At 42.6% G+C, this 22244-nt stretch overlaps 1 protein-coding gene across 4 annotated transcripts in view; it reads right to left on the reverse strand.

The window, feature by feature from the left end:
• ttc34 (tetratricopeptide repeat domain 34) overlaps positions 1 to 22244 on the reverse strand; it is a 114356-nt gene that overhangs the window by 69854 nt on the left and 22258 nt on the right. For all 4 annotated transcript variants that reach the window (XM_078557886.1, XM_078557887.1, XM_078557888.1 and 1 more), the window contains exon 4: positions 10218 to 10410. In XM_078557886.1, coding sequence (XP_078414012.1) covers positions 10218 to 10410 — 193 coding nt within the window. The remainder of the gene's footprint in view (positions 1 to 10217; positions 10411 to 22244) is intronic.

Genomic DNA, 22244 nt, shown 5'->3' on the forward strand with positions numbered 1-22244 from the left:
GACACAGCCATGGCATGCTTTTTAAGCATAACCATGATGAAAATAGGGAAATATAGAGCATCTGATTGATAACTATCTTTCTCCCTCCATAGATGGCAGAGAGAAGGGAGACAGGTGATGGAGTGGGAAGAAGGAACAGGATTGCCCCAAGGTTCAACAACAACTCCCTGCGAGGCTCCTCCAGGCTCTAAGTAACAAGCAGGAGGTACTCATGCCTGCTGGTGGTAAAATAACACATGACAAAAAGTTTGACGAGAGCAGCCTGGACAGAGGTGGCAGCAGAGGTCAGTAGCATTGGGGTGGTTCCGAGAACGTGGAATGTCAATAGGGGGTCAAAAGAGAATGATTGTTTAAGATCTGCAAGGGTGAGTAAGTCTCCACTGTGGACATGAGCGTACACGGAAGCTCATGGGAAATCTCTATCTGGGTAATGCTTTGTGTACTGATCAGAAGTCTGAGGCAACAGGATGCACAAATGACGTTGATTGTGGCCCTGAGGGCTATGTATTGGTGAGGTGACCTCAAAGTGTGATCTTTGAGGGTACCTGAGAATCTAAATCATCACGCTGTCACCCTTTATTGCAGGAGAAGGGTTCACAATGCGAGGAGAAGGGCACGAGGCAATGTTGCCAACCTAGCCATCCTGACCCTGCTAGAGGTGTTGGTTCTGGAGCTCGCAGCAAGTGACTGGAGCCATTTAATTAGCAGAGGTGAGATTGGAGGAAGGCTTCAGGATGGCAAGGTTGCAAGGGGCTTTAGCTACAGTTGAAAGAGAGAAGTGTTAATAGGGCTAAGGGAAGGGTGAATAATGCCTGGTGTGCTGTTATGAATGGCCCATTGATTGATTATGCTTTCAAAGGCTCTCATGCATCAGGAAGGAAACAGTGTCTGCATTCTAGAAAATGTTAAATGCTATCAAAGCTTATTCCTCATTCTGCATGTAGTGCAAGGTTGTGTCTTCGCACACACCATGAAGGTAAAGAATGGCCATAACCCATCCTTCAATTTTTTTCTCCTGCTGTGAACGCAAACCCCGAGGGGCCCACACTAGCCTCCAAGGAGGAAGAGGAAGCCCTGGAGGGTGCAGCTCCGCATCCTCTCAACGCACCAAGCACTAGCGCAGGTGCTGGCACCTTGGAGCAAGGGGAAGCCCAATCTGGTGAGGGCATTTCACAATCGTACGTGCAGCTGCCGGAGAATATGATGGAGCAGTCCTTTGCAGTTGGAGGAGTGTTTGAGGTGATCCAGAGTCTGAGTCCCAGTCAGATAATGAGCTTCTGGAGTCATTTGTAAGATGGCAGCTGCTGGACGTACAGCGCACGGTATATGGAGATTTGGCAGATACAAGAAGAGGTTGCATGTTCTGGCATGGACTCTGGAGGTGTCCATCCAGGTCATGTGCACTGGGATAACTCACTCTTCAGGAGCGCCATGCTTCCTCCATTGACATTCTGGCAGCTGCCTTGGGACAGGCAGACCCAGCAGATTGCAAAAGTAATCATGGGCATATGCACTACACTCCATTGCCCTGGCTCTGTACGCAGGGGCCCAGAGCCAAGGTGATAGGGGACTGGAAGCTTGGACACTCAGCCAGCTTCCAGACCCTCTCAGGAAGGCCCACTAGGTCATCATGGCAGAGGTTGAACAGCAGCTGCCCCCATCTGGAAGCACTCTCAAGGCACTTCTGATGGAGGCAGCCTCTCCTCCGCTCTTAGCACAGTCACCCTCATGTGCCGCTGTGACAGAAGGGCGTGCTGCCACTCTGCAGGAGACGTCTAATGCTGCAGGGCCCTCAAGGCCTCACCTGCACAGATGATGCCCAACAAAGTCATCCAGGACAAGGAGGCAAACAGATCGGTAGCTTCTCTTCACTGGAATGGAGAGGAGGAGCACCATGCTGAAGCACACGGAAGAGATAGCAAAACACTCCACCGTAGGCAAAGATCAGCTCACTTGGGTGCGTATAGATTGTCTTTTCCTTGACAAGTGCCCATTAGCCAAATGTAAATAAACTATGTGTTTCACAGACATCGCGCAGAGGTAAAGTGGATTATATCTGGCTTACGAAAATGGTTTAATTTACTGGAAAATTCTGATTCAAGGGATCTTGTCCATGCAGAATATTACATGAAGTTGTGTTAAGTTGCAACAATGTTAATGGGTGGTTACAGTGATAGTGCTGAAATCACTTTTGGAATCAGTTTTCTGTGGAGGTGGGATGAAAGAGATGTGCCCAAATTGTAGACAGTCCAAAGGTCGACTGCACGACCTAATGGAATCCCTGCACTATTAAGGCCTCTTGTGTCATGGCCATCCATGAACCTCTGTGCAGGCCCTTGCACTTCTCCATCTGGTGGTTCCCTCACATCATCAATCTTATCATAGGACTGACTGGTTTTTTGTCACTCTTCATCCAGGGCATCCCCTCTCTGAAGTGTAGTGCACAATGACCAGTGACTCTCTGGATGCAGCGAACTACAGTATTCCTCCTGATCTATCCAGGCATCAGAACCTCATCTTTAGGAGTGCAACTGTCTGCTCTATGACGGCCCTTTGTTGTGCCACGGCTATCGTCATACCTCCTCTCTGCATCTATCCGAGGAGCCCTCACTGGTGTCAGGAGCCATTAGTTCAAAGTGTAGCCCTTAGCACCAAGCAGCCGTCCATCCAAGGCATCGAGTCCAGTAAACATGTCTGGGAGTTCCTGAGAATGTAGGACTCATGACTACTGCCAAAATACCTACGCAGACCTGCATAATTCTCCGATGGTGGTCCAATACTAGTTGCACACTTAGAGCGATCGCCCTTCCTGTTTATAAATGTGCAGGGCTGGCCTGCTGGAGCCTTTACGGTAACACGTGTGTAGTCTATCACAACCTTAATCCTGGAGAAACTGCCTTCGCCGCAAACCCTCTGGCTAATTCAAATTGGTTGTGTGATCCTTGGAGAATGCAATATTCTGACCTACCCTTCGGAACATTGCATCAGTGAAGACCTTAATGCAGTGGTGGGCAGCAGGCTGCATTATTCTTCACATCAAGTTTCTCGGTGGAATAAAGTGTTAGTACGATTAATGAGAGTTATAAAGGGATTACATTCATGAAAGCTACAACTCTATTTTTCCACAACCCTTGACTTACCCATCTGCTGTTGTTTTTCTATATGTGTATAGAGATGAAGTTACTGTAACCAATTAGCCCTAGCTGTTTTCTGTTTTTCTTACATTTCGTACTTTTATACTAGCCTGCTTGACCGTGAGAATATGACAGTATGTGTTTACGAGGGGCCATATGAAGGCCGTAAGCAGACAAAGCACACTCGGCCATTCAGCCAACTGAACTTGTATTGTGTAGAAATGTACATTATTGTGATTACTATTTTGAGAGATTCTGCAGCTTGAATCATTTTCCTGAACGCTTATAATAAACACCTTTCTCTGACCAACTCAGAGTGGCATTTGTTCCACAACAGAATTCCACTGTGTTATCTCCACATGCAGCCCGAAATGATCCAGTTGCAAAAGTATTCAGCACCAGTGACCTTCACAGCAACTGGCTTTGGATGACCACCCACACAGTTGAAGGCAATGTCCCCAGCCAACATCTAACAGAGAGGTTACTGTGGCTCTTGACAGCCTGAGTCTCCTCTGGCACTGTCTCAGACATTAGAGGGCAACTCATTCTCACCCTGTATACTCAACTGGGAAGATAGGGCCTTGCTCCATGCCTGTGGTTACAGCATCCTGCCCTCAGCAGCCCCTTGTTCCTGTACAGGTTGGCCACCCTCATGCACCTCCAGTGCATCCTGCCCTTGACCACCTGGCCTTCTCCCTCTCCTTCTCAATCTCCGCACTGCAGGATGTCTCCCTCATGGAGGCCACTACCCCATGTTGCTCAAACCACACAGGCTAAAGTGCAGATAAGGCACTAAATGCACAAGTCTGCAGGCAACCTTCAGGATTAAAACACCTAGATGACCGCGTGGTCAGGGGCAGGATGCACTGGAGGTGCATGAGGATGGCCAACTTGCACAGGAACAAGCTGCTGAGGGCAGGATGCTGTAAAAATAGGCATGGAACAAGGCCGTATATTCCCAGTTGAGTGTACAGGGTGATAATGAGTTGCCCTCTAATGTCTAAGACAGTACCAGAGGAGGCTCAGGCCGTCAAGAGCCACTGTAACCTCTCTGTTAGATGTTGGCTGGGGACATTGCCTTCAACTGTGTGGGTGGTCATCCAAAGCCAGTTACTGTGAAGATCACTGGTACTGAATATTTTTGCAACTGGATCATTTCAGGCTGCATGTGAAGATAACACAGTGGAATTCTGTTGGAGGACAAATGCCACTCTGAGTTGGTCAGAGAAAGGTGTTTATTATAAGCGTTCAGGAAAATGATTCAAGCTGCAGAATCTCTCAAAATAGTAATCACAATAATGTACATTTCTACACAATACAAGTTCAGTTAACTGAATGGCCGAGTGTGTTTTGTATGCTTACGGCCTTCATATGCCCCTCGTAAACACATAATGTCATATTCTCACTGTCAAGTAGGCTAGTAGAAAAGTACAAAATGCAAGAAAAACAGAAAACACACCTTCAATACACACCTTCCAAGAATAACTAGGCTGGACTGCTAAAATAAAACACTGAATCCAACTGCAGCTTTTAAACCTGCCCCAACATACATAGTAAAATAACAGAAGTTCCCCACCTGGCATATTTTCCAATCTGAACATATTATTGCATTCAGCACGTATTACTGCAGCCAATTGGACTGCTAATGAGCTCAAGTACCCATTAATTGACTGAATATGGTGCGCGGGCTTCCACCTCCTAGGGCCGCCCACCGACCATATTGTTGCTTTCCAGCGGCATCAGGAACACGACCTGATATCACCATACCGGGTACATCATCGCCGCAGACATGGTACGGACCATATGAACCGTATTATTCAGTTCAAAAAGTCTGCAAAGGGATACAGATAGGTTAAGTGAGTGTGTAAAAATTGGCAGATGGCATATACTGTGGGAAAATGTGAGCTTGCCCACATTGGCAGGAACAATAGAAAAACAATATTACTTAAATGAAAAGGGACTGCAGAAATTTGTGGTGGAGTGGTATCTGGGTGTCCTGGAACATGAAGCAGGATAAAGTTAGTATGCAGATACAGTGAGTAATTAAGCAGGTACAGAGAGTAATTAGGAAGGCACTAACAGCACTGTGGGTGTTCCTACAGCACATGTACGGCAGCGGTTCAAGAAGGCAGCAATCCACCACCTTCTCAAGAGCAATTTAGGGATGGGCAATAAATGCTGGACTAGCCAGTGACACCCAAATCCCATGAACGAATTAAAAAAAGCAATGTTGGTTTTATTGCAAGGGGAATGGAGTATAAAAGTAGGAAAGTGTTGCTACAAATGTACATGGCCTTAGTGAGACTGCATATGGAGTACTGTGTACAGTTCTGGTCTCCTTACTTGAGGAGGGACATACTTGCATCAGAAGCAGTTCAGGGAAGATTCATTGCTGATTCCTGGGTTGAAGGGGTTGCCTTATGAAGGAAGGTGAGCAGGTTGGGCCTTTATCCATTGGAGTTAAGAAGAATGAAAGTTGATCTTATTGAAACATTTAAGGTTCTGAAGGAATTTGACAGGGTGGGTGCTTCCCCTTGTGGGAGAGTCTAGAGCTACGTGACACAGTTTAAAAATAAGGGGTTTCCCATTTAAGGTGGAAATGAGGAGGATGTTTTTCTCTCAGAGGGTCGTTGGACTTTGGAATTCTCTCCCCCAGTGAGCAGCGGAGGCTGGGTCATTGAATATACTGAAGGTGGAGTTAGATAAATTTTTGTTTTAATTTTAAAGGGAATCAAGAATTATGGCAGTGGGGGGCACGGGGTGAGGGCGGGGAGGCAGGAAAGTGGTGTTAAGGCCACAATCAGATCAACCATGAACTTATTGAATGGCAGGCTCGAGGGCCGAATAGCCTACTCCTGTTTCTTATGATCTTACAAATCCATTGTGCACCGTGAATGGGTTTTTGGCCAGTTACACTCCTACTCCAAGGACTATTGACAAGTTTACTTGGGTGATCTGATTTTGTGTGAGCTGCTCCCATCTCCAAAACGAGCCACCTAAGTATTCTCACGAAATAAAAGTAGTGATGGATGAAGAGTGGGAAGGAGGGGAAAACTAGACAATGACACATTGGAGACAAAAAGATGTGTCCCTCACTTGTGCTATTTTGATGCCATTAATTGCCCTTCTGGTCCCTAGTTAAGTTCCAGAGACACTGTTACAATACGTTTTGTGCATCTTCACTGTAATGAAATGAAGACTAATCATATTATCTTCTGCCTCAAAACTATGGGACCCCTTGCTTTCTTCAGCATTCCATTCCTCCAAGTTTTTATAAAACCCTACAGGACATCACCTTATTACCATCTCCTTGACTCAATTCACATTTTCCTCTATCTTTGGAACCTTGGTGGCAACCTGAATCACAGACTTGGAGCTAATCATCTCAGTTATTTTAACAGCAGTAAATGGCATTTGTTTGCTTCAATTAAATAAGGTCCATGAGTGTGTTGCTAAGCACAGTGGACAAATGTCTCAAAGTAAAATGGATGTGATCAGTTTCCCATTAGTTGGGACTGTGTCACTTCCATGGATATCATGGTGATATCAGTGTGTTCATTTTCCTTGAAGTTTGGAAACTGGGAATGTTGCTCTTTCAAATTAACAGTTCATATGAACACAATCCATTGTCAAAATTCTGGATGAGATAAGCTGGCTTGTATGCTATAAATGTGCAGCAAAAGCCAATATCCACCACAGAAGCTGATAATCAATTCACACCTGGTGCACAACCACACCATCCAGGAGTCAGATTAGGAATCTCTCGAGGTTTTTGCCTCTCAAAATTTTCCGGCAATTAAAATGAATGGATGGGGTAATGCACGATTTCTCAATATGCATTCCCATCAGGTGTGTCATTGGGGGGAGGGTGGGGTGTCAAGCAAAGAGTATATTTGCGCAAAGTTTACCCTTGCATGTAATCTAAAATGTACTATAGGAAAGAGAAGCAGATCTGTCCATAAATTTCCAGGGCAATCTCTCAGGCACTAATTCCCAGAGGATGTTTTTTGCTCTGTAGGAGTTGCTAGACTATTTTAAACCCTACCTCCCCATGTCTCATTTTGATACTCACTCGAACTTTTTTTTTTCTTTTCCTTCCCTCCTCACCTTTCCTTTTGGATAAAGCCCAAGCTTAGCTTTATTTAAATGCTATTTCCATATTTGTCCCATCTTCTCTCTCACTCTTCCCAACTGCAGTGGAATCTGGAACTAATCAACATTAATTCTTAACTTAGGTTTCTTTAAAAATAAAAATTCATGGTTTAAAATGGCAAGGAATTGAATTCAAGAATAAATTAATAAAATGCAGCCTCTTGAGTAAGACACTTGGTGGCCTTTAAAGAAAGTTCAGAGAAAGATTTTCACACACAACACACAGAATGGAACATAGAAAACGGAAAACATTTGTTAAAAATCACCAGCAGACATGCTTTATGACACTGGAATTCCCAAACTCAGTTACAAATCAAAGCTCTTTTACTTTGGAGTTCTGGCAAGCAGACCTTCATTGCGTCCAAAAAAAACAGAATAGACACTTTCTATTTCCATTTATCATAGCCCTACGACAAGCGGACATGTTTTATGTGACCACACTGTGTTTTGGAATATATTATGCATACTTTTTCTTTTATCACTTAAGGAAATGAGGCAACAAATACTGCAGCAAAGAGAACCTCTTCCATACTAAACAGTGAAAGGAGATAGTTGAGATATTGAATGGGCTAGAAAATTGATAAAGAGGTGGTGTTAGAAAGGCAGGCTGTACTAATAAGTCACCAGGTCCAGATAGGATGCACCCTAGATTGCCAAGGGAAATAAGGCCGGAAATTGTAGAAGTACTAGCTGCAATCTTCCATGATTTTAAAAATGGGGGTAATGCCTGCAGACTGGGGAATTGCAAATCCAGCAATTGCAGGTCAAATCATTTTAACCTCGGTGGTGGGGAAGCTTTTAGAAATGCAAATCCTGGAAAATTAACAGTCACTTGGATACGTGTGGATTAATTAAGGAAAGCCAGCACAATTTGTTAAGGGCAAATCATATTTAATTAACTAGAGTTTTTTGATGAGGTAACAGAAAAGATAATGAAGACAATGCAATTGATGTGGTGTGTATGGACTTCTAGAGGTTGTACATGTATATTGGGTTTATCAGCAAAATTGATTTGAGAAAAGGTGGTGGATGTTCAATATTAAGACAGATTTAGATAGAAAGAAACTGTTCAAAGAAAAACATTAGTATGCAGCAAATAATGATGATTTGGAATGCACTGCCTGAAAGGGTGGTGGAGGCATATTCAACCATGACTTTCAAAAGGGAATTAGATAAGTACTTGAAGGGGAAACAATTGCAAGGCAATACGGAAAGGGCAGGAGAGCGGGACTAGCGGAATTGCTCTTGCAGATAGCTGGCAAGGACTCTTCAGGCTGAATGGTCTTGTTCTGTGCTCCAACCATTCCATGATTATAAAAGTAGCATCTGTTATTTCATACCCTGATACAAACACAGAATTTACCTTCTCTACTCAAGGTGCAGTTTTTAAAATGGATTTGAAAATAAAGGGTAAGCCAAAGAGGGATCAGGAGGATCCACTGGAGGTAGGTAAGGAGAATGGCAATGGGTGAACAAGATAGGATGTAGACAGTGGAGGTCCTTTGGAGTTAAGAGTTTTTGTAGGGTGGAACTCTGAACTGTAAACAAAGATGTTGGGAAAGGTTGTAGGTCACAAGAGCATGAATGAGTGTGTCTCAGCAGCATGGGGCCAAGGATAGAAATGTTTCAGGAGGTAAAAGACGACAATTTCATTAGCTGACTTGACATAAAGAACAGCATTTACTAGCTGTAAATCTATATAAAAAATTATAACCAATAACCTGGGATCATATCCAAACCCATTACTCAAAGCAAATAGCATTAACAGCTGAAAGAATGTTCAAAATTAAATTAGCTATTTCAGACTACATTGTAGTTCTCTTAATATTTAAGATATTAAATGACACACACAACTTAAAGCTCTATGATGGGGGTAATCCTCACTGGGACATGGGTCTATTACTTTGTTCTATTATTCTTCATGTGCCAGCCTACATGGGAAATTCTAGAAGTCATTAGTTTATGGGTTGGGAGGACAGGAAAGCATGCCAAACAAGTCTAATCTTGTTCCTGCCCTAAATGTACCTGCATATGAGAGGAACCACAGGGAAATTATTTAGCTGTGAGCTTTTGGTAACTTTTCTTCTTCTGTATAGGCCAGGGAGCACCAAAGTGAATGGTAGCTTCCCTGCAACTTCCCCGGCTCAGGCGTCTAACTCAGCATAGCCAAGGAAAAGAATCTGGACTCGCACAGATTTGGGGGCTCATTCATATTTAGAATTTTAAGATGCAGAATGAAAGATGCTCCTTTCACTAAATTCTATGCTCTCTGGCTTACTACAAAAGCCTCATGGCCAGTTCTTATCTATCTAAAAGTTTAAAATATTAAAAGGATTTGATAGAATGGACTCTTCTGGTGGGGTAAAGAATCAAGAACCATAATCCTAAAATGAGTCAGACCATTTAGGAGAGAAAATGCGGAAGGAGTTTTTCCATAACAGAGATCTAGAATTTTCGTCTTTCCCCTCCTCATCTCAAAGAATGTGAATACTAGAAAAATTGGAGCTTTCAAGGTTGAAATCAATAAACTTTTATGAGCTAATGGTATCAAGGGATATGGAGTGGAGGTTCAAATCAAACATGATCTAATTGAATAGCAATTCAGCCTTGAGGATTGAATGACCTATGACTATACCTAGTTCCTAATCAATCCCCCCTCAAAAAGCCAAAGATGGAACAGTAATAATATATATTTTGCCTAAGAAATGTGAATAAAATTTGTCACATTGGACTCTCAGTATTGTTTGAAAAATATTAATTGGAGATCTAAGTTTCAAATCTATTCTTCTTAGACTCAAAAGAATTTTTAGATTCACTTTGGGAATTTAAATTCCACCCCCCCACCCTCTCCCCAACCTTGGATCAGGATCATGTTAATGCTCCAAATTTCATCTCCCTGATCTAGTCTAAAATCAGACCACTGCCACTAACCTGATGAAATGATTGCCAGGGAGAGATACGCCACTGCTTCCTTTACATATGTGTCGCCTTCTTTATTTTGTAGGATTGACATGGCACTGGAATGACAGTGTCTCTGCATTAGGTCTCGATCTTCTGACTTAAAAACGTCCATTATGGGCAGGAGACAGGAGGTATCACCGATCTCAATAACTTTCTTTATTAGCTAAAAAGCAAAGAGAAACTTTTTGTGAACTGGATGGAGGCCCTCTAATTCACTGAGCTTTCTTCCAGATTAATTACAGGAACATACAATATCTGAAAAGACAAGGACTATCTTGTCAGTACCAGCATGCAGTAATCACATCGCATGATCTTTCTCATATTCTTCTGTTAAATCTTCCCTCAAATACTTATCCAATTTTCAAGCATTTGCTGATCCATAGAGACAGTGGGAACTTCATTGTATGTCCTTTTCATACCATATCCACTATTTGAAAACCATAATACACAGTTGTCTGAATAATGTAAAGAGTAGTCATTTACAGCTTGACTTACAATCTTAAGTTGATTATGTTCAAATCCTATACCAAATGAGTCACAATAAAATGTGCAAGTAAGGTAATTCATGGGTTAGCATCACGAATGTTGTAAGAACCCAACCACTCGACTTAATGTTCCGCAGAAATGGAAGGATATCTGCCACTTTTACCTACGCTAGCCTACATGCAACTCCAGTCCCACATTATTGTGTGGACTCTTACTGTCCTCTAAAATGGCCCAGGTAACGGGCTCTTTTGCATTCTGGGTTGAAATCATGTTATAATGACTCTTCTGATCAAATTCCTATGTCAGCTGATTAAAAAAAACAGGTTAAAACAATCCTTAAAACAGCAGGCAAAACAAATCCAAAGCACTGTGTTTATTACTAATCCAATCTTTTTGTAATTTATGTAAATTCCTAAAAGGGATGAATGACCCCAAGCTATAAAATAATCCCCCCTCAAAAAGCTGGATTTTTTCTAGATTTCCAAAAGACATAAAACTATCAATTTAATACTGTACAATTAACCAGTTGTATTCGAAAGATGACATTCCCATGGTCTTAGCAGGACACAAGCCAGCCAGCCTCTCTATTTGTTCTAGTCCCAGATCAAGCCCATAATCTAGGCTTAATACTTTACTAAAGTCCCGAGGGAGTGCTGCATTTTGTTTCAGATAAGGCATTAAAATTGAGGCCGCATTTGACAGGGTGTGGCATCAAGGAGCCCTAGTAAAACCAGTCAATGGGAATCAGGGGGAAAGTTTCCACTGGTTGGGGTCATACCAGCACAAAGGAAGGTGGTTGTGGTTGTTGGAGGTCAATCGTCTCGGCTCCAGGACATCACTGCAGGATTCCTCAGGGTAGTGTCCTCAGCCCAACCATTTTCAGCTGCTTCATCAATGACCTTCTTTCCATCATAAGATGTTCACTGATGATTGCACAATGTTCAGTACCATTTGCGACTCCTCAATGCGGTGGTGAGTAGTGATATAGGGGCAATAGATCGTGATGTGGAATCAGTTTGGGTGGAAATAAGGAATAGCAAGGGGAAGAAGTCACGGGTGGGAGTCTTCTATAGGCCTCGAAGAGTTGCCTCACTGGAGGACAAAATATAAATCGGGAAATAATGGAGTGGTGCAAGGGCACTACAATTGTTATGGGTGATTTTAATCTGCATATTGACTGGATAAATCAGATCGGCAGGGGTAACATGGAAGACGAATTTGTAGAGTGCTCAGGGATTGTTTCTTAGAGCAATACGTTGCAGAAACTACCTGCGAACAGGATATTTTACATCTAGTGTAGAGGTGGGATGAATAAGAGATATCGTAGTTAAGGATCCTCTAGGGGGTAGTGATCACAATATGGTAGAATTTCAAATTCAGTTTGAGGGCGAGCAACTTGGGTCTCAAACCAAGTGTCTCCAGCTAAAATAAGGGCAATTACAGAGGTATGATGAAAGAGTTGTCTAAAGCGGGCTGGGAAAATAGATTAAGGGGAAGGTCAGTGATGAGCAGTGTCAGACATTTAAGCAGATATTTCATCATGCTCAGCAAAAATTTATCCCGGTCAAAAAGAAGGACTCGATGAGAAGGATGAACCTCCCATGGTTAACAAAAGTGGTCAAGGAGAGTATCCAATCAAAAACTAAGGCATACAAAGCAGCAGAAACTAATGGTAGACCAGAGGATTGGGAATTTTTCAGGAATCAGCAGCGGATGACTAAAAAGCTAATGAAGAGAGGGAAAATTGATTATGAAAGTAAATTGGCAAGAAATATAAAAACAAAGCAAGAGCTTCTATGGGTATATAAAAAGAAAGAGTGGCTAAAGTGAGTGCAGGATCCTTGGAGGATGCGACTGGGGGAAGAGAAATGGGGAACAGGGAAACGGCAGATAATTTAAACCAATATTTTGCATCGGTCTTTGTGGAGGAGGACACTATATGCATCCCAAATATATCAGATAAGCAAGGAGCTAATGGGAGGAAAGATCTTTTAACAGTCTCTATCACAAGGGACAAAGTATTTGACAAACTAATGGGACTAAAGGCAGACAAGTCATCAGGACCTGATGGCCTGCATCCAAGGGTTTTAAAGGAAGTAGCTGCAGAGATAGCGGAGGCATTGGTCAAAATACTCCAGAATTCTTTGGATTCCGGGAGGGTCCCAGCAGATTGGAAAACCGCTAATGTGACGCCCCTGTTCAAGGAGGGAGAGACAAGAAGCAGGAATCTATGGGCCAGTCAGCCCAACATCTGTCATTGGGAAAATGCTACAGTTCATTATTAAGGAAGAAATAACAGGACATTTAGAAAAGCTTAACACAATCAATCAAACAGAATCAACATGGTTTTGTGAATGGGAAATCATGTTTGACAAATTTGCTAGACTTTTTTGAGGATATAAAAAGCAGAGTTGATAAAGGAGAACCAGTAGATGTAGTGTATTTGGATTTCCAGAAGGCATTCGATAAGATGCCACATAAAAGGTTATTGCACAAGATGGAGCTCACGGTATTAGGGATAATGTATTAGCATGGATTGAGGATTGGTTAACACACAGAAGACAGAGAGTCAGGATTAATGGATCTTTTTCAGGTTGGAAAGATGCAACTAGTGGAGTGCCACAGGGATCAGTCCTAGGGCCTCAATTATTTACTATCTATGTTAATCCCTTGGAGGAGGGGACAGAGTGTAGTATACCCAAATTTGCTGACGATACAAAAATAGGTTGGAGGGCATGTTGTTGATGAGGAAGGACATAAGGAATCTGCAAGGGGAACTAAATAGGTTGAATGAGTGGGCGAAAACTTGGCAGATGGAGTTTAATGTAGGAAAGTGTGAGGTCATGCACTTTGGTAGGAAGAATCAAAAGGCAGACTACTATTTAAATGGAGAGAGACTCCGAAGAAGTGCAGCACAGAGGGATCTGGGTGTTCTTGTGCATGAAACACAAAAAGTTAGCATGCAGGTGGAGCAATTAATTAAGGGGGCAAATGGAATTTTGGCTTGTATTGCTAGGGGGTTGAAGTTTGGAAATAGGGAAGTCTTGTTACAACTGTACAAGGTGTTGGTAAGGCCGCACCTGGAGTGCTATGTACAGTTTTGGTCCACGTATTTAAGAAAGGATATGCTGGCATTGGAGGCAATTCAAAAGAGATTCACTAGGCTGATTGCTGAGATGAAGGGTTGACTTATCAAAAACGGCCAAACAGGTTAGGCCTTTATTCATTAGAGTTTAGAAGAATGAAGAGATGAAGATGGAAACTTGTGTGTAGATGCAGAGGCTGTGGGAAGGGTTTTGAATGAATATTTTGTCTCTGTGTTTACAAAGGAAAGGGAGGATGTAGATATAGTAGTCCAGGAGGAACACGGTGAGATATTGGACGGGATAGTCATAAAGAGAGAGGAAGTACTCCAAGGGTTGAAATCCTTGAAAGTTGATAAGTCACCAGGGCCAGATGGATTGCTTCCGAGGCTGCTGAAGGAAGTCAGGGAGGAGATAGCAGATGCTCTGAGGATGATTTTCCAATCTTCACTAGATACAGGGGAGGTACTGGAGAAATGCAAACATAGTTCCATTGTTTAAAAAGGGATCAAAGGAAATGCCAAACAATAATAGGCCAGTTAGTCTTACATCGGTGGTGAGCAAATTAGTAAAATCAATCCTAAGAGATAGGATTAACTGTCAGGTGGAAAGGCATGGACTAGTCAGGGATGGTCAGCGTGGATTTGTTAATGGAAGGTCTTGCCTCACAAATTTGATTGAATTATTTGAGGAAGTGACAAGAAGGGTTGATGAAGGTAGTGCAGTGGGTGTTGTGTACATGGATTTTAGCAAGGCATTTGACAAGGTTCCACATGGCAGATTGGTCAGGAAAGTAAAAGCCCGTGGGATTCAGGGTAATGTGGCAAACTGGATAAAAGGTTGGCTTTGTAACAGGAAACAAAGGGTAATGGTCGATGGATGCCCTTGTGAATGGAAAGTTGTCTCAAGTGGTGTTCTACAGGGCTCGGTGTTGGGACCCTTGCTGTTTGTGTTATATATTAACGATTTGGACGTGAACGTGGGGGGCACGATTGAGAAATTTGCAGATGATACAAAGATTGGTCGAGTAGTGGATAGTGTAGAGGATAGCCATAATCTCCAAAACGATATAGATGGGTTGGTGGAGTGGGTGGTAAAGTGGCAGATGGGTTTTAACATAGAGAAGTGTGAGGTCATACATTTAGGGAGATCAAACAGTTACAGGGATTACGCAATAAATGGGAATATACTAAGCGGGGTAGATGAAGTGAGAGATCTTGGTGTACAAGTACACAGGTCCCTGAAGGCAGCAGTTCAAGTAGACAAGGTTGTAAAGAAGACATATGGAATGCTCTCCTTCACTGGCAGAGGTATAGAATATAAAAGTAAGGATATAATGTCGGAATTGTATAAAACACTGGTGAGGCCACAACTGGAGTATTCTGTGCAGTTCTGGTCACCACATTACAGGAAGGACATAATAGCTCTGGAGAGTGCAGAGGTGGTTTACAAGAATGTTGCCAGGGTTAGAAAAGTGTAGCTACGAGGAGATATTGGGTAGGTTGGGGTTATTTTCCTTAGAATAAAGAAGGCTGAGAGGTGACTCAATTGAGGTGTACAAAATTATGAGGGGAATAGATAGAGTGGACAGGATAAAATTATTTCCCTTGGTGGGAGAATTCTAGAACCAGGGGACATAGATTCAAGATAAGTGACAGAAGGTGTAGGGGGGACATGAGGAAGAACTTTTTTTACGCAGAGGGTAGTGGGTGTGGAATTCGCTGCCCAAGTTAGTGGTAGAGGCAGAAACTCTAAATTCTTTTAAAAAGTACCTGGATCTGCAGCTTAAGTGCTGTAAGCTGCAGGGCTATGGGCCGGGTGCAGAAAGGTGGGATTAGAGAGGGCACCTGGGTGTCCTCGGGCTGGCACGGACAAGATGGGCCGAATGGTCTCCTTCTGTGCTGTAACTTTTCTATGGTTCTCATGAGGGGTGATCTTATTGAAACATACAATATTCTGAGGGGGCTTGGCAGGGTAGATGTTGAGATGATGTTTCCACTAGTGAGGGAATCTTGAATTAGGGGACATAGTTACAGAATAAGGGGACACTCATTTAAAACTGAGATGCAAAGGAATTTCTTCTCTCAGAGGGTTGTGAATGTCTGGAATTCTCTACCTCAGAGAATTGTGGAGGATAGATCACTGAAAGCATTTAAAGAGGAGGTAAATAGATCTTTGAAATATTGGGGAGTTGAGGGCTATGAGAAGCTGGCATGAAAGAAGAGCTGAGGCCTCGGGCAGATCAGCCATAATCTTATTGAATGGCGGGGCAGGCTTGAGGGGCCAAATGGCCTACTCCTGTTCCTATTTCATATGTTCCTCAGATACTGAAGCAGTCTGTGCATATGCACCAAAACCAGGACAACATTCAGGCTTGGGCTTATAAGTGGCAAGTAACATTCATGCCATACAAGTGTTGGGCAATGATCATCTCTAACAAGAGGGAATCCAACCATTATGACCACAGCAGATGTTAGTTGCTGAGCAAACCAAATCCCAGAGTGAAGCTTGGCTTACGGGCCATGCCCACTTTTTTTTTTACTCTGAAAATTAGAAGAAAATATACTGATCTCAGCAGCAAGAAGTCTAGTGACACTTTTGGGATTTAAAAAATTAAAAACAGAAGTTTCATTAACAAGAAGAAAACTTAAGCACACAAGATTACAGTCACACAGTTAAAATTAGTCTTACAAAACATTCCCCCAAAAGACTCACAACTGGGTCAGACCCACAATTAAACACCGTCCAGGCAACATTCCCTTATAGATGTTTAACTACAAAAATCCAGTAATATTACCCAAAGCAATTTACCCAAAGCTGCAGCTTTAATAAAGGCATACCACACGATCTCAAGCTCTCTTCCACTCTGTTGTGGAAATTCAAGACTTCGGGACAAGACTGCTTTCTGCAGCCAAAGACTTTTCTGGCTTGACTGGATGGCTGATTCAAACTGCATCTTCTCCCAGCTGTTTCTAGGTCCTCCTCACAGAGCCAACAGCCACCCACCAAGCTCTCCTCAGTAACTCAAATACCTTTTCCCCACTTTCTTCTCGGGTTCCATTGTTCTCATATCTCTTTGAAACTCAAATCCTTTCAGATATAAAATCTTTCATGTTTCTATTTTGTCTCTGCTTTTGGGTCAATGAAATATAACATACCCTCTTCTGTTTACCCATGGAACTCTTATAAGATGCAAAAATGTTTCTCGCCACTTCTGACTTCCCTTTAATATTCAAACGAACTCGCAACTTTAAAAATGTAAATATTAGATCCAACCTATTTGCTTGTACCTCAAACCCACCATAATATCTCATTACAAATGCACACCTCCTAGACCACATGTCTCTGGTAACTTTTCCTAGCTTAATCAAATCATTTACACAGCCTTCTTCACAGAACACAATATTCCCCAAAATATTTTCAAAAAAATCATCCATTCTCACACAATCATCTCTCCTCAACATTCAATTGCATTATCATTTGCTGTATCCCCTACTATCAACATCCTTGACCAGAAACTGAACTGGACCAGCCACAGAAATATTGTGACTACAAGAGCAGGCAGAGGCTAGGAATTCTGCAGCAAGTAACTCACCTTCTGACTCCCCAAAGCCTATCCACCATCTACAAGGCACAAATCAAGAATGTGATGGAATGCTCGCCACGTGCCTGGATGAGTACAGCTCCATCAACACTCGAGGAGCTCAATGCCATACAGGATAAAGTAGCCCAATTGGACCCCTTCCACCACCTCCAACATCTACTTCCCCCACCACTGACACAGTGGCAGCAGTGTGTACCATTACAAGATGCACTGCAGCAACTCACCAAGGTTCCTTCCACAACACCTTCCCAATCCGTGACCTCTACCACCTAGTAGGACAAGGGCAGCAAATGCATGGGAACACTATCACCTGGAAGTTCTTCTCCAAGCCACACATCATCCGGACTTGGAAATACATCACTGTGCCTTCACTGTTGCTAGGTCAAAATCTTGGAACTCCCTAACAGCACTGTGGGTGTACCTACAACACATGGACTGCAGGGATTCAAGGCAGCAGCTCACCACCATCACCTTCTCAAGGGCAATTAGGGATGGGCAATAAATATGCCAGCCTAGCCAGTGACACCTGCATCCCTTGAAAGGAAAAAAAACCCTGTCTGCCTCTTCAGGTGGTTATGAAAGATCCATTTTTGGCAGAACAGCAGAGTGTTTTAAGTGTTCATCCTCAACTAACATCACCAAAACAGATTAACTGGTCATTTCTCTCATTGCTGTTTGGGGATCTTGCTTTGCATAAATGTGGTGACTGTTAAAATACAAATTAATTGGAAGTAAAGCACATTGGGACATTCCAAAGGTTTAGAAGGCACAATACAACTGCATTTTTCTTTATAGCTTTCAATTGCTACAAGAGACCTTTTCAGTTTGTCCTTTTTATGAAAATATGATGAACTCATTCGAAATCCCAAAGTTACTTGATGCTTTTCTCTAAGAGCTTAGGGACACTTATGGCAGATATGTTAAATCTTTGTACAGGAACAATACTGGGTGGAGAATTTGCCCCAGCAATTCTATTTCAATTTTTAAAAAATCCATTGATTAGATTAGATGTTAAAAAGTTTGAAGCAATATCAAAAGTAGAGCAAAAATACTTAAAAAATGGGAGGAAAATTGTAAGTAATGGCTAATGGCAAGTGTGACTAACTGTAAAGAGCTTCTTTACTGCAATATTGCAGCTATTAAACTCCCCCTGACATCTAACTCCCATCAGTGCATTTTTACAGCATCGAAGTACTTGAGGCGAAATCTACAAAACAAAAAAAAACAGCTAGTTCAGGGAGCCTGTTATTTCCTTGGTGCTGCCAGTTATGTAAGGTTTGGTAAAATAGGAGCATCTTCGGCTCATTTGATCTCCAGGATCCTTTTCTTTACTACTGCTTTAAATCCACCTGAACAGGTAGACAGGATTTCAATTTAATGTTCTGACCCAAAGACAGAACCTCTGACAACATAGCACTCCTCCAGTACTAGATTTCAATTTCGAAGCCCTCCTGCAGGACCTGAGCACATAATCTAGGCCAGTGATTCTCAAACCAGGGTCCACAGAGCCTTGGGGAGGTCTGTACAGGCTCTCAGGTAGGTCTGCAACAAAGTGAAGGTCAGAACTGGTGCGAGTCAGAAGCAGGTGCGGAGTGTGGCTGCTATATATGCAATGCTGAATGGGTTGTCGCGCCTAGAAGGGGAGTGAGTTGAGACTGGCAGGGAGATTTCCAGGTAGACCAGCAGTTACCAAGGCTTATGGTGGGTGCCAGGTGACTTCAGCCTTGATCAAGAGAGGAAGTATAAAAGTAGGTATCAGATTGATATCTGCAAGTGATTAGGTCTTTCTAAAAGCATCATTAAAATACTCCTTTGCATGCAATACTTCAGTATTATATAGCATTATAATTTAGATGGGAGGCTGTGATTACTACAGCAAGCCCTCACTTAATATTGTTTCACTTTAACATGATTAATAAAATAATGGCACTTTCACATTAAAGTCATTTGCCACAGACTACATTTTATGGTTTGCCTGTGCCCAAAACCTTTCCCACAGTGTTTCTGCTCTTGCTCTCAATCCCTCCTCCAACTGCCAGTTTTACCTTCCATCTGACCTTGACCAACACACCCCCCTCCCCAAAAATGTTGTTCTCCAGCCCCTGCATTGCTCTCCAGCCTGGCTTCCTGCCCTTTTTTTTAAAACCAGGATTTGTTTTCAGCTGCTATGGTCCTGGCTTCGGTTCTGAATTGAAGCCTCTGCACTCCATCTAGTGGCAGACGCTAGTGAGTGCAGGTAGTGCCAGGATTCCAACAGCTTCCGGCACCAACCAACCTCTGACCAGACTCCATCTAGTGGCAATCTAAAATTTCTGTAATGAGGTGAGTGCAATGTTTTTAAAATTATGAGAATGAAGTCATTTGCAAAATAAACCAAATCAGCTAGGAATGCACAGTACTCCACACACACGGTATAGAACTTCAACTTGTATATAGGTTCCTTTGGACATTTGTTGCCCAGAATAGCCAAACTTTGGGTTTAACATTGATCCCTATGGAAACCCATGATTCAATTAAAGTCGCCAATTTTCAGGAATGTAACTACAACTTTAAGTGAGGACACCCTGTAATCCCATTGGAAAATAGGTCTTTTAACCCTCCCCCCAAAAAACATTCAAGGACCACTGATCTAGGCCAACATTTGAGCACAGAATGAGAAGGCACCGCATTGTTGGAGTACCATTCTTTGGAGGTGATGCTAATGTAAAGAACATATTTTTTATTTTTCTTGGATTATGGCTTTAAAATTGGACTGTGGCTTTAAAAACCACAATGGCTGAAGTTGAAGGACATGTTCACTGGAGCAGGATGAGGAATATATACAATGTTGCTATCCTGGAACATAGTGTGCCATGGAGGAACGGGATGGTGCCAGAAAGGAGTTCTGGACTAGGGGAAACTGCGTGATGACAGCATTTTAATTGGCTCCTGACCAGACGGCCAGGATTTTGTGTGGTAGCAGTACAGACAGAACAGCTCCTAGCCTGCAAAGAGGGAAGGCCCGAAACTTCCCTCTCCTGTGTTTGTAAGATTCCAGCAATTCTGCCGTAATAATTGGCTGGCTATCCCTCATCTCCCTGTGACCTGCTTTATCTGAAAAGCCCTGTCAAGAGGAAAAAGGGGGAAGATCACCAGTAGAGACATTGAAAAGCAAGTTTTTCAACTAGTGAACCACAGACTGAAACTGCTGGGACACTACTTTGTGTCATCAACAACAAACTGCAAGGAATTTGGGAAGACATCAATCAAAATCAATTCATCTAATCCCATATTCCAGATTGGTGCTATTGAACTGTTTTATCTCATCCTTAAATCCATGTTTTCTATGTCTTGTGTGTGCATTTGTGTATAGGGGTTAAGAAGGGATAGAGTTTAAGTTAGAGTTAAAAGTTAGCAGTTCATATTTCTTTCTTTTGCAACTGGTTAAGGACAACTTGTTTAATAAACAGTTATTTACTTGTTAAGTTTACAAATCTGGTGCTCAAATTCTGTTAACCTAAATTAAACAGTTAGGTAGAATTGGTCAATTTGGTGGTCTAATCAAACTTTTCACATTTCTTTAAGCTCGGGGAGCAGTGGGGCTTGATATTACAGTGCACTATCCCCAGTGAATCATGACACTAAACAAAAGTCCCATTTGAAGATACAGGTGGACATCAAAGATTCCATGGCATTGACTAGAGAAAGGCACGCCGTTTCCACAGAGGCATGGTTAACATTTCTTAAGGTAGGCATTGGTCTTTCACCTCTGTACCACAATTCAAATTTAGCCCAGATTGATGGGTTGGAAGTCTTCTGTGTTTGTTGACTTTAAGGGGCTGATATGAATTTTAGCTTCCAGTGGGAAAGAACACAAAAACAGACTTTAAATTGGGCACTAACTGGCATTGAGAGTCAGGCAGACAGGTGTACTAAATGGAAAGATGTCACACTAGCGCTACTAGTGGCATTTCACTGAACTCAGGGCTGTGGCATATTGATGGGTCAGAGAAGAAAGAACTTTATTCTGCCTCAAACTGCACCATACCTGGGATTACTTGATACACAGACCAGATACTTGAAATAGTCTGCACATAATGGGCACTCCAGGTGTCCTCTGACAACCAGAGCTCCATTATACATTCTGCAGGGAAAAAGCCACCATTGCTGAGCGTTCATAGCAATGAGCCACAGTCAGTACAGCCAGGCCAGCAAGACTTAGGCCAAGCAATGCTGGTTTGGCAGCACTACTGAATGCACTTTAATATAGCTAGACAGCCTTCTTGTGACAATATATAAAGCTGTAACACAATGCAGACTGTTCACTTCCACATCTTTCATAGCACAGCGCGCCAAATTATGTTAGTACAGTTTCCATCACAAAGTAAGGACATCTCAGGAGGACGGCACAGGTGGTGCCAGGTGAGAGGGCATTGCAAAAGTTAGTGGTGAGCTGGGAGTGGTTGAAGGGGTGAGTTGCTTTTAAGGTGTTTCAAAAAGGGACGAGAAGGTAGAGTGCATAAGGTTGGTTGGGGATGCTACAAAGCATGCAGGGTTGTGAAATTGAAGTAGAGAGAAGCAGTAATGTAGAGTCAGAGGGTACAGAATTGTTTTTTCAGTGGAGATGATCCTTCAGATTAGGTGCATTTAGGCAATGTCCCAATCAGAAGATAGGAAGGATATCGCCATTAACCTGGATACTTTATAAAATTATTTTTATTTTAAAAATGGACAATGCTTTACCCTGCCTAGCCATGAGTCATACCAGGGGAATTTCTAGCCTTCAGAAACCAGCAGGGAACTTGTTATTTTTAATGAGGTGCTAATGCCCTTTGTGACAGCCAA

Source organism: Cetorhinus maximus, chromosome 15, assembly GCF_964194155.1.
Source record: "Cetorhinus maximus chromosome 15, sCetMax3.hap1.1, whole genome shotgun sequence".
NCBI lineage: Eukaryota > Metazoa > Chordata > Chondrichthyes > Lamniformes > Cetorhinidae > Cetorhinus > Cetorhinus maximus.